The following is a 23,540-nucleotide window of genomic DNA, read 5'->3' on the forward strand; positions in this document are numbered from 1 at the left end:
AAATTGTGATTGGAACTCATTGCTACAACACCTCTTGGGAGCTGACTTTTGTCATCTTCCCATTTCTCCAAGCTCTTTCACAGGCACAGCATTAACAGAAAAAAAGAGCAAAGATCTTTTATTCCAGAAATGCAGCTTCTGGAACAACACACCTGGATTTTGCTGTATTGATTTTAAAAACTTATCTCTAAATAACTACCTTCTTAACAAAGGCTACCAGACGTTAGCTACAGAGTCGATTTCCATCCTAGTTTGGAAAAATTCAGACCTCAAGCTAAGCTCCACCTTATGGGCCTCATCTTTACATCACTACATCAGCCTACCAGTACAAACATTTTCTTATTAGCTGTCATCTTCTCCACACTACTATAATCAAATCCAGTCTCCTGGCACAGAAGCGCAAGGTTGTCCTGACCTGGAGTTTGGCCGTCTGTGTCTGCAGAGCAGTGTTGTGCTCCTGAAGGAAGACGTTTTGCTTCTGTAGTGTCAGGATCTGATTGTTGAAGGAGACATTCTGTGTTTCTAAATGCTTCAGCTGTTCTTTAAGCAGCTGCTTCTCAGCATGCAGGGCTGCATTCTGAAAGAGAGATGGCATTGAAGCTGTGACAGGAACAAATGAAACAGCTGTCCTGATCATTTGGAGTCCTATCAAAGATGAGAACCAATTAGTGATGATCATTCTGCAGCAAACGTGCAAAAGCAAACTCTTCCTAGCATTGAATGAAGATAGGACAGATGTTACACACAGGATTAATCCCTGCAATGATGTTACACAAGACATATATAGCATTATAATCCCATGCAGTCCTAAGAGATACCCAAGGAATTTGGTAGACTCATGTGCTCCAGAAAACCCACCAGATTCCTACAAGCTCAAAAATCCAGCTCCCAGCAACCCACTCATGATCACAAGGGTAGTTTGTGGGATAACAGGAAACAGGAGAAGGCTTACATTCCTTTCCAGTTCAATTGCCCTGTCCTTCAGTTTCAGCAGCTCCATGGTAGCCTCTCTGTGCCCCGTTTCCAATTTCTCATTCATTTGGTGGTTGGGAATGAGTTTCTCTGCAGAATACCTCAGTGACTTCTGAGCATACTGCCCATCCTGTTGAGTCTGCTTAAGTGCATCAAAGTCCTTCTTCACCTGCAAAGGCAACAAGCAACAACCTTCAACACTGATATTATAACAGTGGGATTTTTACATTAATAATGACGGAGTATGCAGTTCCTCTCTTGCACTGTAGGGACTTTAAGGGATTCAACAACCATTACCCTCACTTCACAGATGGGGAAACTGAGACACAGACAGGTGGAGGAACCCATGTCTCTTGGCCTCCAGTCAGGTGCCCTTGGACTCAAGCTCAGTCACCTAACAACCAGACTGTTCTTAGGTGAGATGTTTCAACTGCAGTCTTCCTCAGCCTATGCTTTCATTAAACAAGGCAGAAAAACAAGACCGTGGCAATGAAAAAAACCATGGGAAAACAGAGATCTGCAAATGGTGGTTATGTAAAAAAACCTCCTGCCATGTCCCCAGACCAATAATTTTTCTGAAATTGGTGCTATTATATAGAAAGGTACAAGAGAAAGCAGTCCAGTCAAAAAAGGTTTTTGGGAAGTGCAGGTATGGGGCGGGGGGGGGGGGAAGGGCGGAGTTAACTTGGGTTTGCTGAGTATTAAAGAAAACAAAAACATGTCAATGTGCAGAACCACATCATGAACAACTAAAATTCAGTTAACCTCTTACCATATTTAGATCATTCTGTAACTGTTGGTTCAAGTTCAGAGAGTCTTTCACTTGAGCCTCCAGCATTGCAATCTTTTCCTCTTTCACAGCTAGTGTTGTTTTTAGTGCCGATTCTGTTTTGCTCTCCAGAATCTTGTATTTTCTGAAAGACATGAGAATAGCTTTCCAATGTCTGCCCCTAGGATATAAGCCACCATCTATATAGGAGACTTCACTTTTGCCCATTCCAAATCTCACCATGTTACATTATATGTATTTGCTTCTTCAGGAAAATGCTTTCCTCTGCTGCTGCAGACCGCTACTGATATATTATAGCTGGGGAACCTGCTCTTGGAAAATCCAATCAATTTTAATAGAGGTAACACCAGTATGGTTCTACAGAAATATCTAAGAGCTATGTAACTTAAAATAAGATTTTCTCTTTTTCCCATAATTACACTACATAAATTTCTTCTCAAGGCTCTTTTGCGCATTCTTGACAAGGAGAAAAATCCGCAGTAGACTCTAAAGTCTCCTATGAGATGGGTATGTTTCTCTAATCAGGTCTTACCAAGAGGCCTATATACACATGGATTGTTGGGATTTCTTTGTTCATTACTATAGGACTTGCAAAGGAATTTCTTGCAATCAGGAATTTCTTCGCCAATATCTATGTTTATATTAACAGGTGGTTGCATCACCACTTACGTGGAGTAATGACAGACACTGTTTAACAGACACTATTATTACTTGTAAAGAGAATATGAGGAGGAATACACACTGAAATAGCTACCCAGCTACTCTACTGGAGAGCAGAGGGGGACTGTAGTAACACTGGCTGGCATGGAGAGAGAAAATAGCATCCAAGAAAAAGTTTTGCAAAACTTGCAGTATACTGCCAAGCTTGCAAGAAAAACATATGCTTTATGTCCAAAATTGGTAAGGGTAATTGGAGTGAGACAGATGAGAACCAAAAAGAAAGGCAAAGGGCTTGCGTTAGGCTGAGAAAAAGCCTGCAGAGTCAAAAGAATGACTAAGAGAACTCCGTTTCCTTACGTGTCATCATTGCCGTTGTCATCCTGTAGTAGCAGCTCTTTGTTCAATCCTATCTTCTCAAGTTCCTGGCTCAGTTTGTCCAGCTCACTAGACAACTGTTGACTCTTCAGCTTCTCCAGAACCAAATCCTGTAACAGCACTAACGTGATTAGTTACTGTGCAAAGGGTGGTTATAGTTCTCCAGCACTATAGATTCTTTTAAAAAGTACTGAAAAAGTCATTGGATAAAATCCTACTTCCAAGAAGGTCAGCTAAAATTCTTTGTCAGTGACAGCTGAATGCAAAATTAAACTGATTGCTTTTATTTATAGTTTACTTGGAATAAATCTGAAGAATGCTTCTTTTGGCCTTTGTCTCGCTCACTGTACTGAACTGCTTCTGCCAACACTGGCATCCTGCCCACCCAAAAGAGGGAACGTGTAGAGGCCACGAGACATCCTGTCATTGTGCCACAGAAGGGATGTGCGCAGGTCAGCGGACACCAGCAGAGGGAGTTCCCACCTCTCAGCTAGGACAAAAAGCCCTCCTAAAAAGCCCAGCCAACACTGGCACGCACACAGAGGAGTGACAGGACTCCAGTATGAAAGTTTCCTGAGATAATACGGTTAAGAAGTTATTACCAGGGGACTTGGTAACAGTGCATTTTCACTATTGACTCTGAGTTTCTGACATATGGTAAACTACTGCTAAAATTAAAAAAGCATAATTACGCTGTCGCGTAAAAGACAGTACAGCTCTGGAGACTGGAGACCTTGGTCACTTATTCTGGCATCTACTGGCCCATTCTGGTTTCATTTAGGTTAATTTGGAAGAAACTTAAGCAGAATCAGACAAGGAAGTCATACAAGGAGGGGATTAATGGAGTTGTACCAGAAGGTATATTGGGAAAATGCTTTGCTGTTATGCCCGTGAAGTAGTCTGTGTGGAAATGGCCTGAGAAAACATAATACCAGCCTGCATGTTTAAAAGGGACAAATCATTTTTGGTGCATAGCCAAGTTCAAAGATTCCTACCATTCAAAATTCTCTGAAATGCAAATGTACCACAGAGAACTACATTGCTCATGTTTCTGCTCAAAAGTTGTCTTAAACAAGGCACGAAGAAAGAACAACAAAGTTACTGAAGCACTTCAAGTAAGAAAAAATATTATCCTGGATATCAAACAGAAGGAAGAACAAAATTTTAAAAAAATACTTTGTTAAACATAAACTGTAGGTATTCAGTAGTCCTCAGATATCACAAATTTAACCACATATTCATTCACACGGCAAGAAAAAAAAAGGTAAGGGTAAGGTCAGTGCCAGCCCGCAGTCTTTAAACAGGTCACTTCAACATCCATGAACTCCCTTCTGTAGAATCTATATAAAGTAACTAAGGAAAAGAAGATGCGCTTCTGTATGGGTCTGCACCACTGGAAATTTGCAAAAGTCTGAGAAGGTAAAGATTAAAAAGAAGCCTTTTCAGAAATGCTATTATTTTATTTATTTTTAAGGAAAGTTGGATAGAAGCACAACTTGGGACTGTTTCAAATGTTTCTGATATTTTTCCTCCTCAAAATTACACTAATGCTTCAAAACCTAAAATAAAACTAAATCTTCAAGTAAGTAATTGCTTACTGAATTAGTCTCGCTGAACTTATTTCACTGAGCTACTGCAGCACTGAGCATTTTCCTTTGAATGCTCTTTCACAGGAAATCCTGTTTCCAGCAGGACAACAGCAGCTGGGGCAGGCAATGAGAGCGAGTTGCAATAACCTGAATCATCTCATAGGCCATTTGTAAGAGTGTCAGATTCTGGCACACACATCACTAGTTTGCTAATGTCCTAATGCTAATTGTGTATTTTTAAAAGATCACTATTAGGAAAAGTGCGATTACTGCATTCTGCAATGGAGAGGAGTGCTGGAAGAGATTGCTGTTGCTTAACAACAGAGCTGCTTAGCATGCTCTCACTCTGCAGGGAAGCTTTTGGGGAAAAACGCTGTAGGTAGTTGTAAAGCAAAAACTTGGTGCAGCTGTTATTGAAAGGGTTAGGTTGGTCATCTAGGACGGTTCTTGTTTTAGCTAAGTCCATTTTAGAACAGCGATGTTAATGTATCCTCAACAAGTGCTCTAATTTCTAGGCTTAAGAGTCAATCTCCCCTGCTGGAGCTCTCATGTTAGCAAACAATTTTGTGGTCACAGGGTTAGTGAAAGTATCAAAGTCTTTGTTTTACAGCTACCACGTGGGAGCTGTGTTAAAACCCTATTCTGCTTGAAAAAAGATGTCATTTGGAGACATAATGTTTGTGGACACAAAGTGGTACATTGCAGTTTTTAGCAGGTTCCACTTTCCAAGGCAACACTACCAAGTGACGACTGTTAAGGCTGTGAAGATCTCCTGGCTCATGTATTAAATAGACATGGAACAGATGTCTCCTTTTGGTACTTCACAGAGCTGAAATAAAAAGTAGCATCATATTGAAACCAGTAGTACTATTTTGCTTACCTCTCTCAATGTAGCTAGCGTTCTTTTATCAATTGTAACTTGCTTTATGAGATCTTTATTGTCCTTTTCAAATTCTTTCAGCTTATTAGATGAATCTCTGAATCGAGCAATTTCCTTTTCTAATGTCTTGTTTTCTTTCTCAGCAACTGCCAACTTTACTGTACTATCATCCAAAATAGCATCTTTCAGCTCCACCTGCTGCCAAAGCCTTTTTGTTTCTTTCTCTAGCATTTTTTTATCTTTCTCAAGCTGAGACATTTCTTGTTCTAGGGCTTTGTTCTCATTTTCTAACCTCTCTAACCGTTTGGCAGAAATCTTTAGCTCCTCAAGGTTCCTCTGGAGGACCTGATTTTCACTCTCCATTCCCTGTACTTCTTTTTCTAACTCCTGGATCTTTTTGCTGCTGTTCTCCACGATTTGCTGAAGTCTCTGGTTTTCAGAGTTGACACTCTGATAGCTTAGCTCCAGCCTCTCTGATTTCTTGCTCATTGCTTTTAACATTTCCACATTCTTTCTTAAGTCCTCTTTCTCCCTCTCCAAATCTTTATTTTCTGCTTCTATTTGTGCCATTTTAGTGCTGGTAAATCTCATGGTCTCCACTACTCTCCTAAGCTCCAGATTTTCTTCATCCAATTGTTTGTTGTCCCTTTCCAGGTCCCCAAGACGGATGGAAATATTCTGTAATGTGTCCAGGGATTTTCTTAGCTTCCTGTTTTCCACTTCCAGATCCCCATTCTCCTGCTCGAGAACTTCCACTTTTTCTGTCACTATTTTCATCGCTGCTGCCTTCTTTGTGAGCTGTTCATTCTCCCTCTCCAGCCGATGAAGCTCTTTTTCCATTTCTTCCACTCTTTCCACTTTTTCTTTAACCTGGTCAAAATCCTTTTGCAATTGTTTCTTCTCAAACTCCAGCTTGCTCAGTTTACTACTAGTCTCTGTAACTGTTTCATGAAGGATCTTGTTCTCTTTTTCAATGTCTTTTACTCTTGCCTCACTGCTCACTTGAGATCTTTGTCTCAGAGATAAGACCACTTGATTAAGGTGATCATTTTCTTGTTTAAGGTCCTTTATCTAAATAAACAATAAAAAAGTCATGCAAATGTTACTCACCTACCTTACGAAGTGCAGTATAATTTAGTCCTGAAGCAAACAGATGATTGTTAGCAAAACCACATCCATTTAATCCAAGACAAATTTCTCAACAGTGTTCCCTGATTAAAACCAACAACCCAAACTAATGAAAAAATTGTTATCTCTGGTAACCCATGATTTTAACGAATTAAAAATAGTGCTATATTCCTGCTACCAGCTAAGAAGGTCAAGGCAGAAGGACAAAGTAGAAGGGATCTTCAGAGAACACCTTGGAGAAGATACTTTGTTAGGAATCATTCCTAATAAAGAATATCTTTCTGTCTAGGTTTACATTCCTCTTTGGGATCTGAAGACACAAATTATCTCTGATAAGGCGTCAGAAACCCCAAAACTTTTGAAAATTTATAGCAGTTATAGATCTCATTAAGGACATACTTTCTGTAAGAACAGTACATTTACTTACTCCACAGGTCAAATTTCAGCTGAAGCAATTGTGATTTAGACTGCAGTTTGTATTTGATTCTTATCTAGACAACATCCACAAAAATCAAAAAGGACTTAGACCTGAAAAAAATCAGAATCTGCCCTTTTCTGACAATTGAGGATACTTCTGGTTTTACTTCCTGCCCTACCTGTGAGGCATTCATAAATTCTTACCACTAAGAGTCTGTATGTGTCCTAACTGAAATGTAGGACTCCGGTGGTAAAGTGCAGTTTCCCAGGCAGAAGTCTGGGTAAGAATCCTTCAAGATGAAAAGCACTGCACAAATAAGACATTTTTTTATTTAATCTTCACCCTACCAAACTTGGGAGTAAATTTTAATACAGGTTGAAAATATACAGACCAGTCTCAAATGATCTGTGTCTCTATTTTCTTCACTAGTCAAATTAATACAGATGATACCTTGCACAAACCTATAATAGGATAGTTTCAAGGCATTACACATGAACTGCAGCACAGTAGTAAAAGCTAAAGGGCATTTAAAATATCAATCCAGAAGACATAAATGCTCTCTCAGCATCTGTTTAAAATAGAGCAAAAAAGGTTGGGTGGCTTAAAAAAGCCTAACTAAACCAATCAGGACATACAGCTGGCAGAAAACCAATCTTCTGCAATAAAATGGGGTTTTATTTGCACATCCTAAAACCAGTTGGCATCCCATTTAGTTAAGATCCAGGGCTTTCTTCCCCAAAGAGGGAAGGTCTGTCCTTACAACAGCCTGAAGATCCCCCTATGGTAATAGAGGCAGTAGCTAGCAAAGCATGCTGGGCTTTTTTGCTTGAAGAAGCCTTTTACCTACCTACCTTTGAACAAGTTCAACCTGCACTTAATAGCTCTCAAATTGCCCTATCTCCCTGAGAACTAGATGCTCTAAATGACATCACTAAATTACCACTACTGAGCATACACTTTTCTATTACATTTGTGAAGTTTGCACCTGTCTGTCTTTGTCAGCTTTTAGAGTCTCCATGATGACTTGTAGCTGTTCCTTATCTTTTATCAGCTCCTCGCTCAAGGTCTCCAGATCTTGATTACTTTGCTTCTCTTTTTCAATTTGATTTTGCAGCTTCTCAATCTGCATGGAGAACACACCAAAACGCATCAGCCACAGCTTGACAGAATGACTGTTTGCACTTTAAGTTATTTTGAAGACCAGAGAGGAATGAGATGGGGACTATGGCTGAAAGATGTAATGCTTCCCTTCTGCAGCTCGCCAGTTTCAGAGGACGAAATGGACTGTTTTGTTTTTCTCACAGTGCCAAGAATCTCCTTCATGCCTTAAGATGAGAGCATATAAAGTACAGCAGTAAGAAATGCTTCACCTGCCTGCCTGAAGGCCCCGTTATGCTCCTGTTGTCAGTGATTAAGAGTCTGATGCTCACCTTTCTGAGGGACTTGCCTCCTCCTAGCCTCTCCATCATGGATGGCCTTAATCTACCAGTGAATGTGGAGAAAGTTATTGAGACAATTCAGTGAGCAATAGAACTAAAAAAAAAAAAAAAAAAAATCAGGAACAGAGGAAAAGCACTGGAGTTTCCAAGTTTACCTTCCCTCTCCCTGTGCTCTGTTGGCCCTCTGCTTTCCCCAGCAGGTGACAAAACTGGATTTGAAAGATTTGTGAATAAGGTCAAGTCCTACAATGAACATTGTCTTCTTACTCCGTCCTTCTGAAAGTTGTACTCATAATGCGCTAAGCACTGAAAAGCAGTAGCTCTTCAGTATTCAGAAGCAAGAAGTTCAGAGAGCTAGGCTCCCCAAGTTGGGAAGTATTCCTTTTTATGCTTGTAAAGTACTATGAGCACCTACAGTTCTGCACAAGTATCAGCCCATTTTTTTTTGTGTTGGTATTATGAACTTTGCCAACAGTGGAAAATGTCAATGAAAAAGGTATTAACAATAATTCTTACAAGTGGGAAATAGCTGGAGGCTGGGCTCTGCCTATGTCAACATGTGCCTCATTACAGGAAGTGTTTAAACAAGCAGGGGCTGCCCAGATTGGAGATAAGAGGGGCTTAACAGTTAGAAATGTAACCATGTTAAGGTTCATTGGTCTCAAAGGAGCTGTTCAGAGAAAGCTGGAACAAACTCAGTAACTCAGCAATAGCTGGTCTTCATTAGCACCTCCCAGAAAACTGGAGGCAAGTAAGAAACTACTGTTTACAGCTTGTTTCAGTCCACGAAGTCAGGAATGCAAAGAAAACAGATAGGTACTTGGACTGCTACTACTTGACTGTGCCTGAAAGGAGGGTTTTCTATTATTAACTCCTCTGAAAACCTTACAAGAAAGAAAAAAAAAGATGTATGTGACTTTTCCTTCATATCATCTCCTCTTGTACTATCTGAATAATCCTTTTCTGGCTACATATTCCTTCCAAGCACTAGATCAGTAGATAGCCAAGCATACTCGAACAACAATTTTTGAAAGTCTCAGACAGTGGAAGAAATCTGACTCTAGTTAAACAACTTTAGGAAGGCAAGATTTTACTATGGGTATCTCAGGGAAGTTACAAAAAAACCCTACAGGCACAAAACATTTGAGAAAAACATTTATCTCTTGTCCTGTGACTTTATATGTGCTTGTCTTTAACAGTCCTTAAGAACTGTTGCCTTCTCCTCTGCCTACTGTAGTAACCATTCTGCAGTGAATCAGAAAGACTTCCCCTATTATCATCCTCTCTCTGCTAGCACACCTCCCTGTGGACATGCATACCCTCTAATTAAGGGCATACATGTGTGAGAGAAATACAAAAACAGGTTAGAGAAAAAGAAGATTAAAAAAAAATACAAACATCTCAAATCAAGATTATTTTACATATGATGTATCAGGTCTCTGTACACTGAGAGACAACTGTATGTCTCAGACTACAGAATACTGTCTACTACCTTTTTTTACCAAATCTCCCTGAATGGGAGGTGAAGTCTATCAACAACTTGACTGGCCTGTGGTACTCAGTCAACAGCTCCCATCATGTTCTGTGTTTCTTTGGTGAAGAGTTCATGCATTTCAATTGTTCTTAATAGTAGTATTTTTTACCTGCCATTTTTTTCCTCATTGGTCTGATAAATACAGTGCTCCCCTTTCACCATACAGGCATTCCCCACTACTGTTTTTTGCCTTATTTAACTACCAGACCTGTAGGTGACCCCACCATGTCAACACATTCATCATTACCAAAAACATCAGGCTAATTCTGGAATCACAACTGTTGGCACCAATACAGTGCCATAACAAGAGGTGCCCACAGGAATGTGCCTGCGGCAAAGCCAAAGGCTGACCACATTTATTCAAGTGACTTAAATTGCTGTACACCACAGGTATCTGCTGAGTGCTTTATATGCCTTGATCTCAATTTTTAAGCATGTAAATTAGAGCTGGAGTGAATTACTCATACACAACAGGTCACAAATAGAAGTGTGGAAGGAGAAGTACAGTGAACTGAATTTTTGCAGTTCTCCTTGTTCACAGAAGAAAGCCAAGCAGCAGAACTGGTCTCTCAACTTGGCAAAAGAATCTCTCCAGAAGATGGAATGATCCTGTGATGGATACCCGTTCTCCTTGGCAGAGAAACTGGCACTCTGCTAGTTACAATCTGGTAATCCATGACCAGCATTTCATATCCAGATTCTTTTGCCCCTTGTCCTTTAAAGTATTCAGTTAGCCCACAGGCAGGCCAGAGAGGACTGAAATCTTTGTATCAATGTCTCACTCACACAGAGGTTACAGTGGTAATGGGAAAATGACAAATGAGCCTTATGTTCTGGATAATTTAACAAAGGTAGGAATGTGGAAAAAAATGACATGGACATTTTTTATACTCAGACTAGCAAGCATCCTCTTTCCCCACCGGCACTTAGCTCAATTAATCAGGGTGCAAGTTACTAGCCAGACAAAAATAAAGCTAGTGGTTGGAGGTGAACTGAGCACTGTGTTTCCCAAGGACAAGCGCTGAGCTGGCATTTGAGCTAAATGTAATCACAGTTAATTAAACAGAGTGTAAAACACAGAGATATATATAAATTTAAAAAGCAGTGACCTGCATATTTGTTACAAAGACTAAAAGAACCCACATCTTTGCAGAGAGGGAGACACTAGAGAACTTCTAATAGCTAAAAGGACAAGACAAAGACCTGATCCAGGACTATGGACAGCAAAAAAGGCTTATTTAAAAATATACTAACCTGAATTCACCTGTGTGATTTATTTCACTTATGTGGAAATAATATTAAAACTTTCAAACAAACAAAATAGTTCAATGTGGCCATGGCTTCCTTCCCTAGTAGTGACTGCCATAAAATGACAAAAAGGGACACAACAACAGTACAATCTGACAGGGGCAAACGAGCACTGAAAGACAGCTTTTATTAAACAGGAACAGTCACTTGCCTCCATGATGCACGTAAGTAGGCAGTGAAGTAGAAAGGCAACAGAATACACCAATATTAGAATGCAGTTAAACAGATGGGCCAAAAATCACGCCCAGTCTGCTGGGGAACGCGGGTGAATTCCCTGCAATCCCTCATCATTCAGGAATGCCATACAGCCCTGTGTGCACTGTGTTTAAAACCCAAAGAGCTCTCTTTGTTCCTGTGAACAAATTACCTTTTTGCTAAGCTGTTGATTTTCCTTTTCCAGTTCCACAAACTTTAGGCTGCTCTCTCTGGAGGTCAAGGAGGCATCTCTCAGCTCTTGGATTGTGTTCTGCAAACTCTGATTATCCTTCTCTAGCTTCAGTATGCGACTGGAAGCACATTCATTCAACTCAAACACAAAGGACTTTCTGGCTGTTGAAACATGAGAATCAGAAGGTGGCACTAACCAATTCACAAACATCTCCCTTCCTAGGTCATTAAGATTCACTTGTATGAAGATAATTGCAGTCAGATCCTTATCATTTCAGCTTGACTGCTATGTCAACACTTTGTTAAAAACAGAACTCATTTTCACAGATAACAGTTAAGATCTTTAATAAATAGGCAAGTAACTGAACAGATAACCATCTTAAAAGTTACTTATTTTCCTAACTCTTCTTAAAGTTGCTTTAGCCATGTTAGTAGCATGTTTAATGTTAGTAGCAAAATATACACTGATACCCTCTCATACTTCCATCAGAGGAAATAAATTGAGGCAGAAAGTAAACCACTGCGAAGTGTTTGCTAAGACAGCAAGATGGTGCACTTCCAAAAGCTAGTGAAAACTTAGGTATTCGATCACATTTAGTCACGGAAAAAATTCTTACAAAAGTGAGTTCCAATGCTTATCTTTACAGCTACTTCATCAAGAATATGCTGGATCAGGGAGGATATTTTACTACCACGTATCCAGGCACAGGACATCCATTAGAATGTTAATCATAGAAAAGTGTCTGTAGTTGAAATCTCAGAACTAACAAAATTTATGCAAGTTTTATTTGTTATTTTACTTTAAATGTTTGTAGATCAAAAGTCTCACTACCTCTCAGCCTTAACTCCCGGCATGAAAGCCTCATTGTTCTGTTAATTTCTCTGTCAGCACCTGAATCATTATAAGAGCAACCCTCTGTTTCACATGGAATAATTGCTACCCTTCACCTCAAAACCACATTTCATATGAAATTGACTTTAACATTGTCTTTAAGTCTCAGAAAATTATTCATTCCTGCTAAATAATCAGGACTATTACATACAGCACACTGAGTACTTTAGAAGTGGCAAGTTTCTGAGAATGGTAAAATCCCATTTGTCTCTTTTATGGAGCATCACCTGGAGAGTTTTGTTCAAATGAAGACTCAAATAGTGAAGTTTCAAAGTTTAATGTTCTTAGTTTTTTCAAAATCAGGCTTCCTTCACTGTTTTTTTTTTTTTCCTACTGCATATAAAAGATTACTGATGTTCTCAGTTCCTTTTACTCTCTTTTTCTTTGGTTAATCAGAGAGGTTCTGAAGGTCTAGTGCTGAAATGCTAAGCATCAGTACAGTGAAGGAATCTCATCTTTTTTCATTTTTTTTAAACCACTGTTAGGCAAATTTTGAAAGTTATGTTTGACAGAAATGAATGTTGTGATAGTTACGGAAATCGAATCAACCATTAAAAAAAAATCAGCCAGTTATTTTAACTGTATACATTTTTCAGTATCTAGTAAAAATAAATGACTTCAGCATACACTACTTCCTGGGACTTAAAGACCAGCTAATTGTCTGTACTAATTGTACTAAAGAATACTAAAGATCACAGACTCCTCCCAGCCATTCAGTTAGAAATATGCAGTGTTCAGTGTGACATTTCTGCTGTCATTTACAAAGCTTTTTTTTTTAAATTTTTATCATTTTACTTAAAAGTCGCGCTCTCAGTGACAAACAAAACAAAAGGAAAACATTTTAATGCTTTCAAAAGAAAGAAATTAGAATGAATACATTTCAGAAGTTTTGAAAAACTAAGTTCAAAGTCAAGTGGCTGAATGAGGGAAGTTGTCCAAGCTCGGACTCAACTTCTGTTCCTGTCTCAAAACAACCAACCTGTCTACTCTGAAAGAAAACACAAACACAAGAACAGCTACCCCAGCTGGTACTCACTATCTGCAAGATCTGTGCTTTTAGACAGTTGTTCTAGTTCCCAGCCTAGATGTGCAGACTCGTTCATGCTCTGTTTCTGTGCAATCTCCAAGACCATGTTCTCCTCCAGCAGCTCTTCAATTCTCTTCTTGTCCGTGTCCCGGTCCTGCACAAGACATGCATGAATGAAAATGCATATTCAGCTTATCTGTAAGATTGTTCTGTCAGTTGAACTGCTACAAGCACAACACACGTTGAGGGTAGAAGAATGTCCTTAAAGACTGTACACTTTTATATTAAAATACATGTACAGCATTTAATGTTTGTTGTGGGCCGCAGAATACAGTACAGGGACACCCAGTTGGCCCTGTTTAGAGTCAGCTCAGGTCCACAATACACTTGGAGGGAGGGTTACATGAGTGAGAACATACTGGGTGATGACTGGGCCAGTACGAACCAGGGCTAGTAAGGCAGGCTGGATTCAAGCTGTCTCCATACCTAAGCTCTTCAAAAACATGTAGCATCATGCACTGACACACTGGAAACTCTGCAGATATAACCTTGAATTCTGTAAAGCTTCTTCAACTCATCACATCAAATTTGGATCCAGTCATATGGATCAGCAAGTACCATCTGCCTCATAATTTGGGTTTTAAAATATCCAGAAAACAGATCTGGAGAATGAATCTACTGTTGCTTTGTGTGACTATTTTGGCCATTTGCATTTGTGGGACCTGAAGTGGTGCCTCAGAGGGTCCAAAATTTTCAGAAAGCATTACCCAAAATTTCACCAATTCACCCAGAAAAGCATCATTCAAAATCACCAGCCACTTTGGAAAAGCTGGAGCATCACATGACATTTACAATGCCCTGAATCAGCCATTAAACATAACTCCACACAGCACCTTCAACATCTTTGTTTCCAACAGACCCTGTTGGGAACCCTATACAGTTAAATCCCTATACAGTTAAACCTACAAGAATTCAAAACACAATGGGATAAAAGGAGGACTGTTAAGTAAAATACAAGAGATGGAAGAGTATTTATTATTTCTAGTGGGATTATAAAATAAAATATAATGTTGCTTTTTGTTTGTAGACAATAATCTGCCACTTCTTACATTTCCTTGTCTATGAAGCAATAAGCCATGTCTCCGATTTACACAGAAATAAATTTTGGAATTCTGTGTCTTTTACAGCAGTAATGGATTCTTAAAGTCACTGTAATGGCTGGGGGTTTTGTTTCCAACAAGAAAGATTATTTACCACAGTAGATTTCATTTCCTGCATCTAAGAGATTTCTACTTAACTGACAGATTTTAACATCTCCATTATCAATATGTATGAAGGCAATCTGTATTTTAAAATTGTGATATACCTTCTTGCATAAAATTAAATTCATCGGTCTCACACAAAGTATCATTGGCAACATTTACACTGTTAACATTACAATATTTCAAGAATTCATGTACACAAAATTCAAACTAAAGACCTCTTTAAAAGCACTGTTGATTTATTTGGCTGTCTCCACTGGTTTCAGCAACATGAATCTGTGACCTAGCATAAAACCAGAAGTTCAAAAAATTAGCATAATGAAAAAGAAAGGACAGACCAGCTCTACATCATGGAGTTTGGATTTCAACTGCAAGTTTTCCTTCTCTAATTCATGCAGTTTGTCACCACGAGCTCTTGCCATTGTTAGCTGTTCTTCTAGCATGGCCTTTGTTTCAATTAATATGATATTGTCCTCTCTTAACTCCTAGGGAGAAAAAGTAACAATATTAATATCTTCATATAAACTGACTTTTCAAAGACCACGTGACTTTCATAAACTGACATTGCAAAACACAGGAAAGAAATTTGACATGTTTCTCTGTTTCATAAAAAAGTTTTTATGTGACATTTTAATGGGAGATGATACTATGTTTAATTATTTGTGTCATTAATGCAAGTAAATCTAGTATTTCTTGCTGTTTTTTCCTGAATTTTAGATGTTTAATGGAGTTCCTTTTGCTTTATATGAGGCTACATTAAGAGGTGCACCAAAGAGACTCAAGACACAGACGAACAACTGTTCAATTCCAATTCCACTGTTACAATAATTTTCCTTAGCCAACTCACTGTGGTCCCCAGTCTCCCCAGTTTCAAAACAGATTATTAACTGTCAAGGGATGTTATAGTATATTCAAAACACGTTGGGGAGCACTATCCATCAATATATACTATGTCCATATCCCTGTTTCAGTGCACTTACGTGTAAATGTCTGCTTGATGAAGTTTCATTCTTTCTCTCATAAACAGAATTTTAATTCACTTAAACAAAAGAAGTTGTTTTATACTTATCACTTAACACACACCCCACTCCATCCCCAATAAACATATGAGCATTAACTGCACAAGCCATGTTGCTTATCCATTACAGCTTTTGGATCTGTTTTTGCTGAGTAAAAGATTAACTTATTCTTCTCATGTAGCCACAGCATTAGAAACAAGTTAATTATACCACACTCTGAAAGTTCCTTGCAAAGCAACAAATGAAGCTCTGTGCATTCAAGTATCTTATTTCCAGAAACATGAAATGTCTAAAGCATAAAATCTGGCCATGTATTCTTGGTCATATTTTAAACACATCTTATTAAATTATGTCTTATTTCAAGTTATAATACCTCACTGCTAGCTTTTACTCTTGTTGATCCTCAGATAAGTCTTGAGTCAGAGACAGAATTTTCTATGAAAGGAACATATCAGCATTTAAAAGATTAAATGGACACAGGAAGGATTTTTGCCCAGAAGAGTTACAATGGGGCAAGAAGCTGATTATTTGATTCTCTAAAGAAATTTCCTTTTGTCTTTCTCTGCTTTCCTCCCTATTCTCTCCACCCCTTCCCCTGCTCTAATGAAATATGCAAAAACAGAAAATGTGCACACAGGCAGGATGAAATGCTTATGGCTTAACAAGTTTATTCCTGGACAACTGTCTTCAAAATGTGAAGTCTGCTGACATCAGTGTTCATGTCTGCTCTCTCAAACCACAAACATCCAAACCAAGTAGATTCCTGAAAGATCACCAGGCATGAGCAAATCACTTTCACTGCTTAATCAGCAACTACTTTCTCATTTTTGGGGGTAGAATCAACATTAAGAAGCCTTATGTGGCTCAGTTATTTAAAAAACAAAAAGGAAAAGAGGAAAAAAAAGAAAACAGAAAAAAACCCAGAAAAAACAGAAAACAAAAAAAAGAAAACAAACAAAAAAAGGAAAACAAAAAAAAGAAAACCGAAAAAAATAAGAAAACTGTAAAGCACAAGTTAAGAGTGTTTGATGACAGCCACTCCCCTGGCTTTTTGATACTACAGGGGGCCATGATTTAATAGCCTTAAATAGCAAGTAATCTTAGTTGTTTGCTGCATCTTGACTGTAGATGGCATAATATGGAAAGTCTACCTTATGCAGTACCATATTGCCCTTGATCTCTCGGTGAGTCAGCTACTAACTTGCAAAATATGAGAGGAAAAATTTCCCTACTACAGTAGCATTAAAAGGACAAGTATGTTAATGCTTGTGAAGTGGTTCAACTACTGCAATTAAAATGTCTGAGTATGCAAGTAACTAAAATAATAATAATACTGAAACACTAATTTTATAGAACCAGCATTTCGGGCCAAGTCTGATCTAACAGGGTCACTTCAGGGTGGGCAAACTAAAAAGGCTGGCACTAAACAGATGACAGACCAGAGGAAGTACACAACACAAAATGAGCTGGGTGTCATGTAAGCTGCCACAATACCTGTAATGAAACAGCAACATGACAAGAGTTTACTTTGCTAGATCATCACACTCAATCTGGACCACAGCCCTAAGAAGTAAGGTGGTGTCTGACCTCAAAAACATGGCCTCAGAACTATCCCCAAAACTGCCTACCAAGCAGGAACTAGTTATTTTAGTGTCTCATGAAGAATCAAGCTACGTGCCAAGTACATACACATATCCAGGCTCTGGTACAAACCACACATCACTGGGAGCTGCAATATATGGACTGAAGCACTTCCCATCCAGCGCCCAGGAGGGGCGGACATGCCAGTTCAAAGTACTTCTGATGATACCTTAAATTAATAACCTGGTGGAAATGCCTGCTATGGCGAGGTCAACATTGCTTACTGGTATACCCATGATCTGAGGTTGTCTTAATATTGAAAAGTTCAGATAATTTAAATAATTACTCCATGGGAGCTTTGTAGAGTTGCGTCTCAAGGCCTGGAAGGTAGAACTCTCCTAACTAAAACATGTCAGCACTAACATCTCCCAGAAGTCACTGGGATAACATAGTTGACCTAAACATGCATCTGGCTACAAATTGCACTTGTTAGATAATCAACAGGTGGTGGTCACGGGACAGTGGTAATTCCACTGGAATTAAGGTTTATTTTTTCTTTAATTAACTAACCCACCATTATTTTGTAACTATGAGTTTATTTTTAAATTGACAGTAAAAATAGTTGGCTGTGGATTTTTTTTTAAATACACTGAATTTACTAGGCAAGAGATTAAAAAAACCCTTTGTTTTATATCACTTAAATTGTGATGGCTTAATATCCAACACATATAATTCTGCTTTTGTAATTTCTAAAATAAATTACATATTGTGGTTTGATCCTGTATCATTGTGCCTTGAAATAGCTTTTCAGCTATTCAACTATCTTCAGCTATAGAAGAATGTGCATTGTGTACTCATTATGGTTACAAATGGTTACAATTAACTCTCGGGGTAAGTGGTTGCACAATCAGGGTGTGTTGCTACTAGAAAACATTTTCAGAAACTAAAGTAGCAATCAGATTGTTTAAATCTGAAACTAGAGAATTTGCACATGCATCCAGACCTAGTTATTAAACAGAGTTCAAACCCCTCCCTTCTGGCAGTTCAGAAGCTGCCCCTGCTGAGCCATGACACAGTTAACATCTTGTGACAATCAAACATTGCCTTGGACAGCTATATGAAAACATACAAGAGATGCTTTTGGTTTTTTTAACATTCACAGAAATTCCTCCTGTCATCCTGCATGGAAATGTGATTGCAGTGAGAAGGAGGAAGAATGGGCAAGGCAGACCCCCTGGCTTTGGAAAATAATCTCATCTCCTCTCTCAGGGTTCAATGGAGAGGAATGCCAGAGGGAAGCTTTACATTGGAGAGAAGCACCTCCTTGGAGGAAGCCCTGCATTAAGTCTGCTCCTCCACATTCACAGTTATGACCTCGTTAAGCCACCCCAGCAGGAAGGTCTCCAGAGCGTAGTCATCTCCATGTTCCTTGAATGATGGTCAAATTAAAATGTAATTTCTGAACAACTTTGTCAAGACATACAGAGAACGAAAACAACACACATGCCTAAATGTGTTATGTTCACATAGAGAAAGACTTGGTCCTTTTCCACTCCTTTTTGTAACATCTCCTTAAATCTCTTCCTGCCGCCACTCCTGATTTGTATTATGTGCTTTCAGAAACTACTTGTAAGCTTGTTCGCAATTCCTAAAGCTTGTCACAGTATCATACACAGAGCATATTCCATAGCTTTTTTCTCAAACTAACAAATGTGTATGTGAACTACAAGAAGGAAATGATTTTTAAGTGCTTATTTAATAGCTTTCTGCATTGATGCACAAAGATAAACCCACTTTTTCTTCTCACTTACCAATATGGCACTGCTTATTAACAGCCCTGTCAAGAACCTATGAGCCTTAAGGTATCACATTATCACAGAAAAGCAGCTTATGCTGTACTTTATGCACCTACATTTTCATTGCTGTGCCTCTGTAAGGTTTGTTCAGGTCTTAAGACTTAGAGCTTAAGAAGCCAGCCGCAACCAGTAAATGCCATGAGATGAATCAGCACTGTACTCTCTAGTGGCAAAAATCTCTACCATGTTACAGGCCTGCACAAATCTTACAACTTGGAATTGTAAGCCAAACAGTTTTTGAGGGAGTGGGAGCAATCTGAGCAGACATTGAACTGACTGCAGCCATTAACCCTTCTTTTGGAGGGGTGGAGGACTTGAGACAGATAAGACAGAAAACTGAGGGACCACGGAAAGTTGGATACTGGTTACTATGCACAGCCCTTGTGCTACTCCATGACCATAAAAAAGACAGGATAAGTGCCCTGTGGAATCCTCTGAATGTATCAGCACGAAACAAGTGGAGTTTGCCTGACGCTGCCACTGCTCAACACTGGCGATCCATGGCTGTGCCAAGACTTGTTCAGTGATGGTAGAGGGAGTGGTGAGAATGTGAAACACTCTGGCTATTCTAGACCACAGAGCAGCCTCCAGACAGCTGTGCAATCCTGCTGCATATTAGAAGAGCTCAGCCCCTACAGCAGTGACCACTTTTGCTAAAGGGCACACTGTGGCCCAGAATTAGAAAAGTGCCATATCGATGGGAAATATTCTTTGTCTCACTACTGTATTTCAGGGAGGTATCCTTGGAGAACCTGCACTCATCTCTGACATTCAATACTTTCACCAAAAACTGACAGGGTGGAAGAGGGAGCCAGGAAAATTGGAACAAATCTGAAACTGAAGTGGATGTCTCTCTACTGAATGATAAGTTAAGCAAGATGAGCATGCAGACAGAGCAGGAAACTGCTGGCTCTAGGACAAGCAAGGAGGCTGAGAACTCAAGAACAGAAATAGCTACTCCCTTGATCTCAGATGAAGACAAGACTAAAAAACTCCTCTCCTAGTTCCAGCTAATTTATTTGAGCAGCAGGTAGAAGCTAAGTGACTCCAGTGCACAGCCACAAGGGAAATGCCAGGATGCCACGCTGATAGCTGGTGTGCCAGCTTAATGCATGACTGATTTGCCAGCTTGAGGGAGGAAAACAGAGAAAGCCAGAGCTTCATGCTTCCTCATGTAAACTGGGAATTACCGAGAGGGAAGACAGGCTTTTGTAGTCTATTACTACATTTAATAACCATCCATTTTAGTGAACCTATTCATAAGAAGCAGCAGCTAGCTGGCCCCTCAGGTTAGCGAGGGAAAGAGTCACCTACAAAGTAGAGTTTATGGAGCAGAAATAAGATCTGTGTTCTCAGCCAGAGGCCTGGCAAATGTGATTTTCAACATCACTCTTCTACCTCAGACCTGGGATTTTATCTGATTATAGTGAGGTTGTCAATTACTGAACCTCCATATGCTCAGGAAGTCTGGATATTTATTTGACTTCAGCTGAAGTGTTACGTATGTGGATTATTGAAAGTTTAGGTGAGAATCACGCAAAGAACTGAAACAACACAAAATAAGAGCAGTCTAAATTTAAAGTCAGCCCTGATATGAGCAATGAGTTTGTCTAGATGGTCTCCAAGGTCCTTTCCAACCTATGTTAATTAATGATTCCAGGATGGGCATAGCTGCAGGGGACTAAGCTGAGTAACTGGCATTACTACTGGAACAAAGCTATATATTTCTCATTGACATACACTACTCAGGGCACTAAGTAAGGTCGAAATTTTCTCTCTTTTCTACTACAAGCAACAGTTGCAAAAAGGGGTGGCTAGAATTTGTCATCTGAGGTCATGCTTAAAAATGCCCAGCCATTTTAACAACAGTTGCGTCTGCTACAAACCCCTGAGGAAAAACACCCAGACATTCATTTAGCTAATTTATACATGACATTTAAAAGGTTGGTCAAAGGAACAACTCTGGAACAGAGACATTTTACCTAAGAGTAAATTTTCAAGGCCTGGATTCTCTAGAAGAAGCATCCAGAGAAGGTCTGTCCTGTTCAGCCACATAATACTGAACTAAGCAGAGTTTATTAAAAACGAATGGGCATTTATTTTTTGTGTACACCAAGTCCTTCTTGCCACTGAAAGAAGTTTTAACCTTGCTAAGTCAATAATTATGAAGCATATTACGAAATTTCCACTTGCTCTGATGTTTTGCTATAGTCCGATCAATGACAAATGACACATGAACTGGTAACACAACAAAAGCCAAACATTAAGGATTACTCAGCAAATCTTTCTCCCAATTTTCACTTGCCTCCATGCGAGCTTTGTAAAAATCCACATCATGAAGTTTCTCTTTGCACCGAACAAGTTCCATCTCAAGTCTCTCCACACGGTTTGCCCTCTCTCTCAGAGAGTCGAGCTCATCTCTGTACGCTCGAGCAGAGCGAGCATCTGAGGCCAGGTGGATATTCTGTGAGAAGTGAGGAATAAGCAGGGAGAAAAATCTTAGTTAATACTTTAAAGCGTGTTCTTTAAACTTTATTTTTACTTATTTACTTACTTATTTTAAGTGTAGGCAAATAGCATTCCCCTGGTTCAGGAGTAAGAGAATTCTACTAGCCAGTAAATTCTCTACTAGACAGAGGTTCTTCAGCCTGTTGGGACTCTGACATTTCTAATGCCTGATGCTGCATAAGCATCAGGCATTACTAGGCTCTTTGCAAGCTGAACAGATGAGACTGCTCTCACCAGTTAAGTGGAAAGCGTAGCTTTGCTATGCCATAGCCATAATCATCAAACAGCTTGCTGGAGTAACTTGATTTCTTCATTAAAAAATAGGCAATAGTAGTATTTTTAGCCTCACACTGAAAGGCTTTTTAAAATAGGTAACACTGTCACAGTAAAACAAGCCCCTCTTACCTCTTGTTTTATTTTTTGCAGCTCTAGGGTGAGCTGCTCAACTTCATGTTTAGAATCTACAAGCTGCTCAGACTTCTCTTCCCTGAAAAGGATTAGAAAATTCTTAGTAAGAATTTATTTTTTTTTCCTGAAACAATATTGATTATATGGACACTGCTGGGAATCTGAAAAGGAAGATAGAAATCTCCCAGCATATTCCAAACATAAAGCCTCTTTGTCATGACAGCTTCATACAAGTAAGAGTTTTTTTCTCATGATACTATACACATATCATGGGTCTTAGTTTGCAGCTATTTTTATATGAAGTACCTCTGTTTAAATCTAGCTTCGCTGGCCTCTGGACTTCCCACTAATAATTAAAAGTGCAGGTAGCAGCTAGCATTTTGAATAGGGGAAGACAGAGATGAGACACAAAAAGATAAATGGAAGTAGCCATCGCTCTATGTTTAGAGAGCAGTTAAGAAAGAAGAACGATGGAACACCCATGGTAGCTTCCGACTGCTATGAATAAAAGATTTCAAAGATGTGATTCTGAGAGGTCACATGGAGGCCAGTGTACTGAAGCTGACAGGCACCTGCATTTTAACACACAAGTGTCTCTAGAAGCACAAATCACTGGTGACTCACAGCTCCTGCCGGATTCTTCTCAATTTAGCCTTCGTGTCGGCCAGCTCAACTGCAAGGTGCTGCTTGTCTTCATTAGAAAGAGGGTTGGCTGGGTTTGGTGAAGAATCTGGACTTGGTGCTTTCAGAGGACTTGGTGGTTGCTGAGACTGCAGATAATCTCTCTCCTGAGTGAGATCTACAATGACCTAGAAATACAAAGAAGTATGTAGTGTCAAGAAATAAATGGTATAATTATACATTGTTTTTCAAGTATCTAAAAAATTATGTATAAATGCAGAAAATTATTAGCCTGGCATTATACAGAATTCAAGTGATAGCCAGGAGGGAACATTACACAGAGGAGGAAAGGAACCTCCACTATGCTCAGACCACTAAAACATTCCCCTTCCAATGCTCAAAATAAGCAGTCTGTTTTGCTTGAACAATTAATGAAAACCTATAACAATTAACAGTTTTAACTAACACAATCACAGTCAAAAGCATGACAGAAAATAACCAGGTTAAATAAAGAAGGGGAGAAGCCTCCTCCAGAGATCTGAAGGGAAAGGAACTGATGAGTCACAACAGACAGGGCCATCTTCACACTGCAAAAAACTAGAGAAGACACAGGAACTCATGACGGTAGATACCACCGGAGAGACAGGCAGGCAAAGACAAATACTGAGCAGAAACGCAGAGACAAAAATCTCAGGACAAAGTCATGATTTCAAATATTTTGGTGTCTCCAGTTCATGGATAGAGCACTCCTCTTTACCAATCATTTCACCACACCCTGGTGTTTACATGAGAATCAACGGAAAAGTCAAAATCTTTCTACAGATTTTCAGAGGTGTAGTAGAAAGGTGTAGAAGAAATAGAAACCCAGTGCACAAACAAGACACAA

The 23,540-nt window shown here is 39.2% G+C and overlaps 1 protein-coding gene across 1 annotated transcript in view; it reads right to left on the bottom strand.

Moving 5' to 3' along the window:
• Window positions 1-23,540, bottom strand: part of CCDC88C (coiled-coil domain containing 88C) — a 99,431-nt gene that overhangs the window by 20,835 nt on the left and 55,056 nt on the right. The window contains exons 8-19 of the mRNA XM_010583838.1: window positions 22,658-22,842; window positions 22,031-22,112; window positions 21,423-21,581; window positions 15,000-15,146; window positions 13,409-13,553; window positions 11,461-11,642; window positions 7,798-7,935; window positions 5,267-6,337; window positions 2,780-2,907; window positions 1,745-1,886; window positions 953-1,141; window positions 416-577 (exon numbers count right to left, since the gene is read on the bottom strand). Coding sequence (XP_010582140.1) covers window positions 416-577; window positions 953-1,141; window positions 1,745-1,886; window positions 2,780-2,907; window positions 5,267-6,337; window positions 7,798-7,935; window positions 11,461-11,642; window positions 13,409-13,553; window positions 15,000-15,146; window positions 21,423-21,581; window positions 22,031-22,112; window positions 22,658-22,842 — 2,730 coding nt within the window. The remainder of the gene's footprint in view (window positions 1-415; window positions 578-952; window positions 1,142-1,744; window positions 1,887-2,779; window positions 2,908-5,266; window positions 6,338-7,797; window positions 7,936-11,460; window positions 11,643-13,408; window positions 13,554-14,999; window positions 15,147-21,422; window positions 21,582-22,030; window positions 22,113-22,657; window positions 22,843-23,540) is intronic.

Source organism: Haliaeetus leucocephalus, unplaced genomic scaffold (genome assembly GCF_000737465.1).
Source record: "Haliaeetus leucocephalus isolate CR32 unplaced genomic scaffold, Haliaeetus_leucocephalus-4.0 Scaffold932, whole genome shotgun sequence".
Taxonomy (NCBI): domain Eukaryota; kingdom Metazoa; phylum Chordata; class Aves; order Accipitriformes; family Accipitridae; genus Haliaeetus; species Haliaeetus leucocephalus.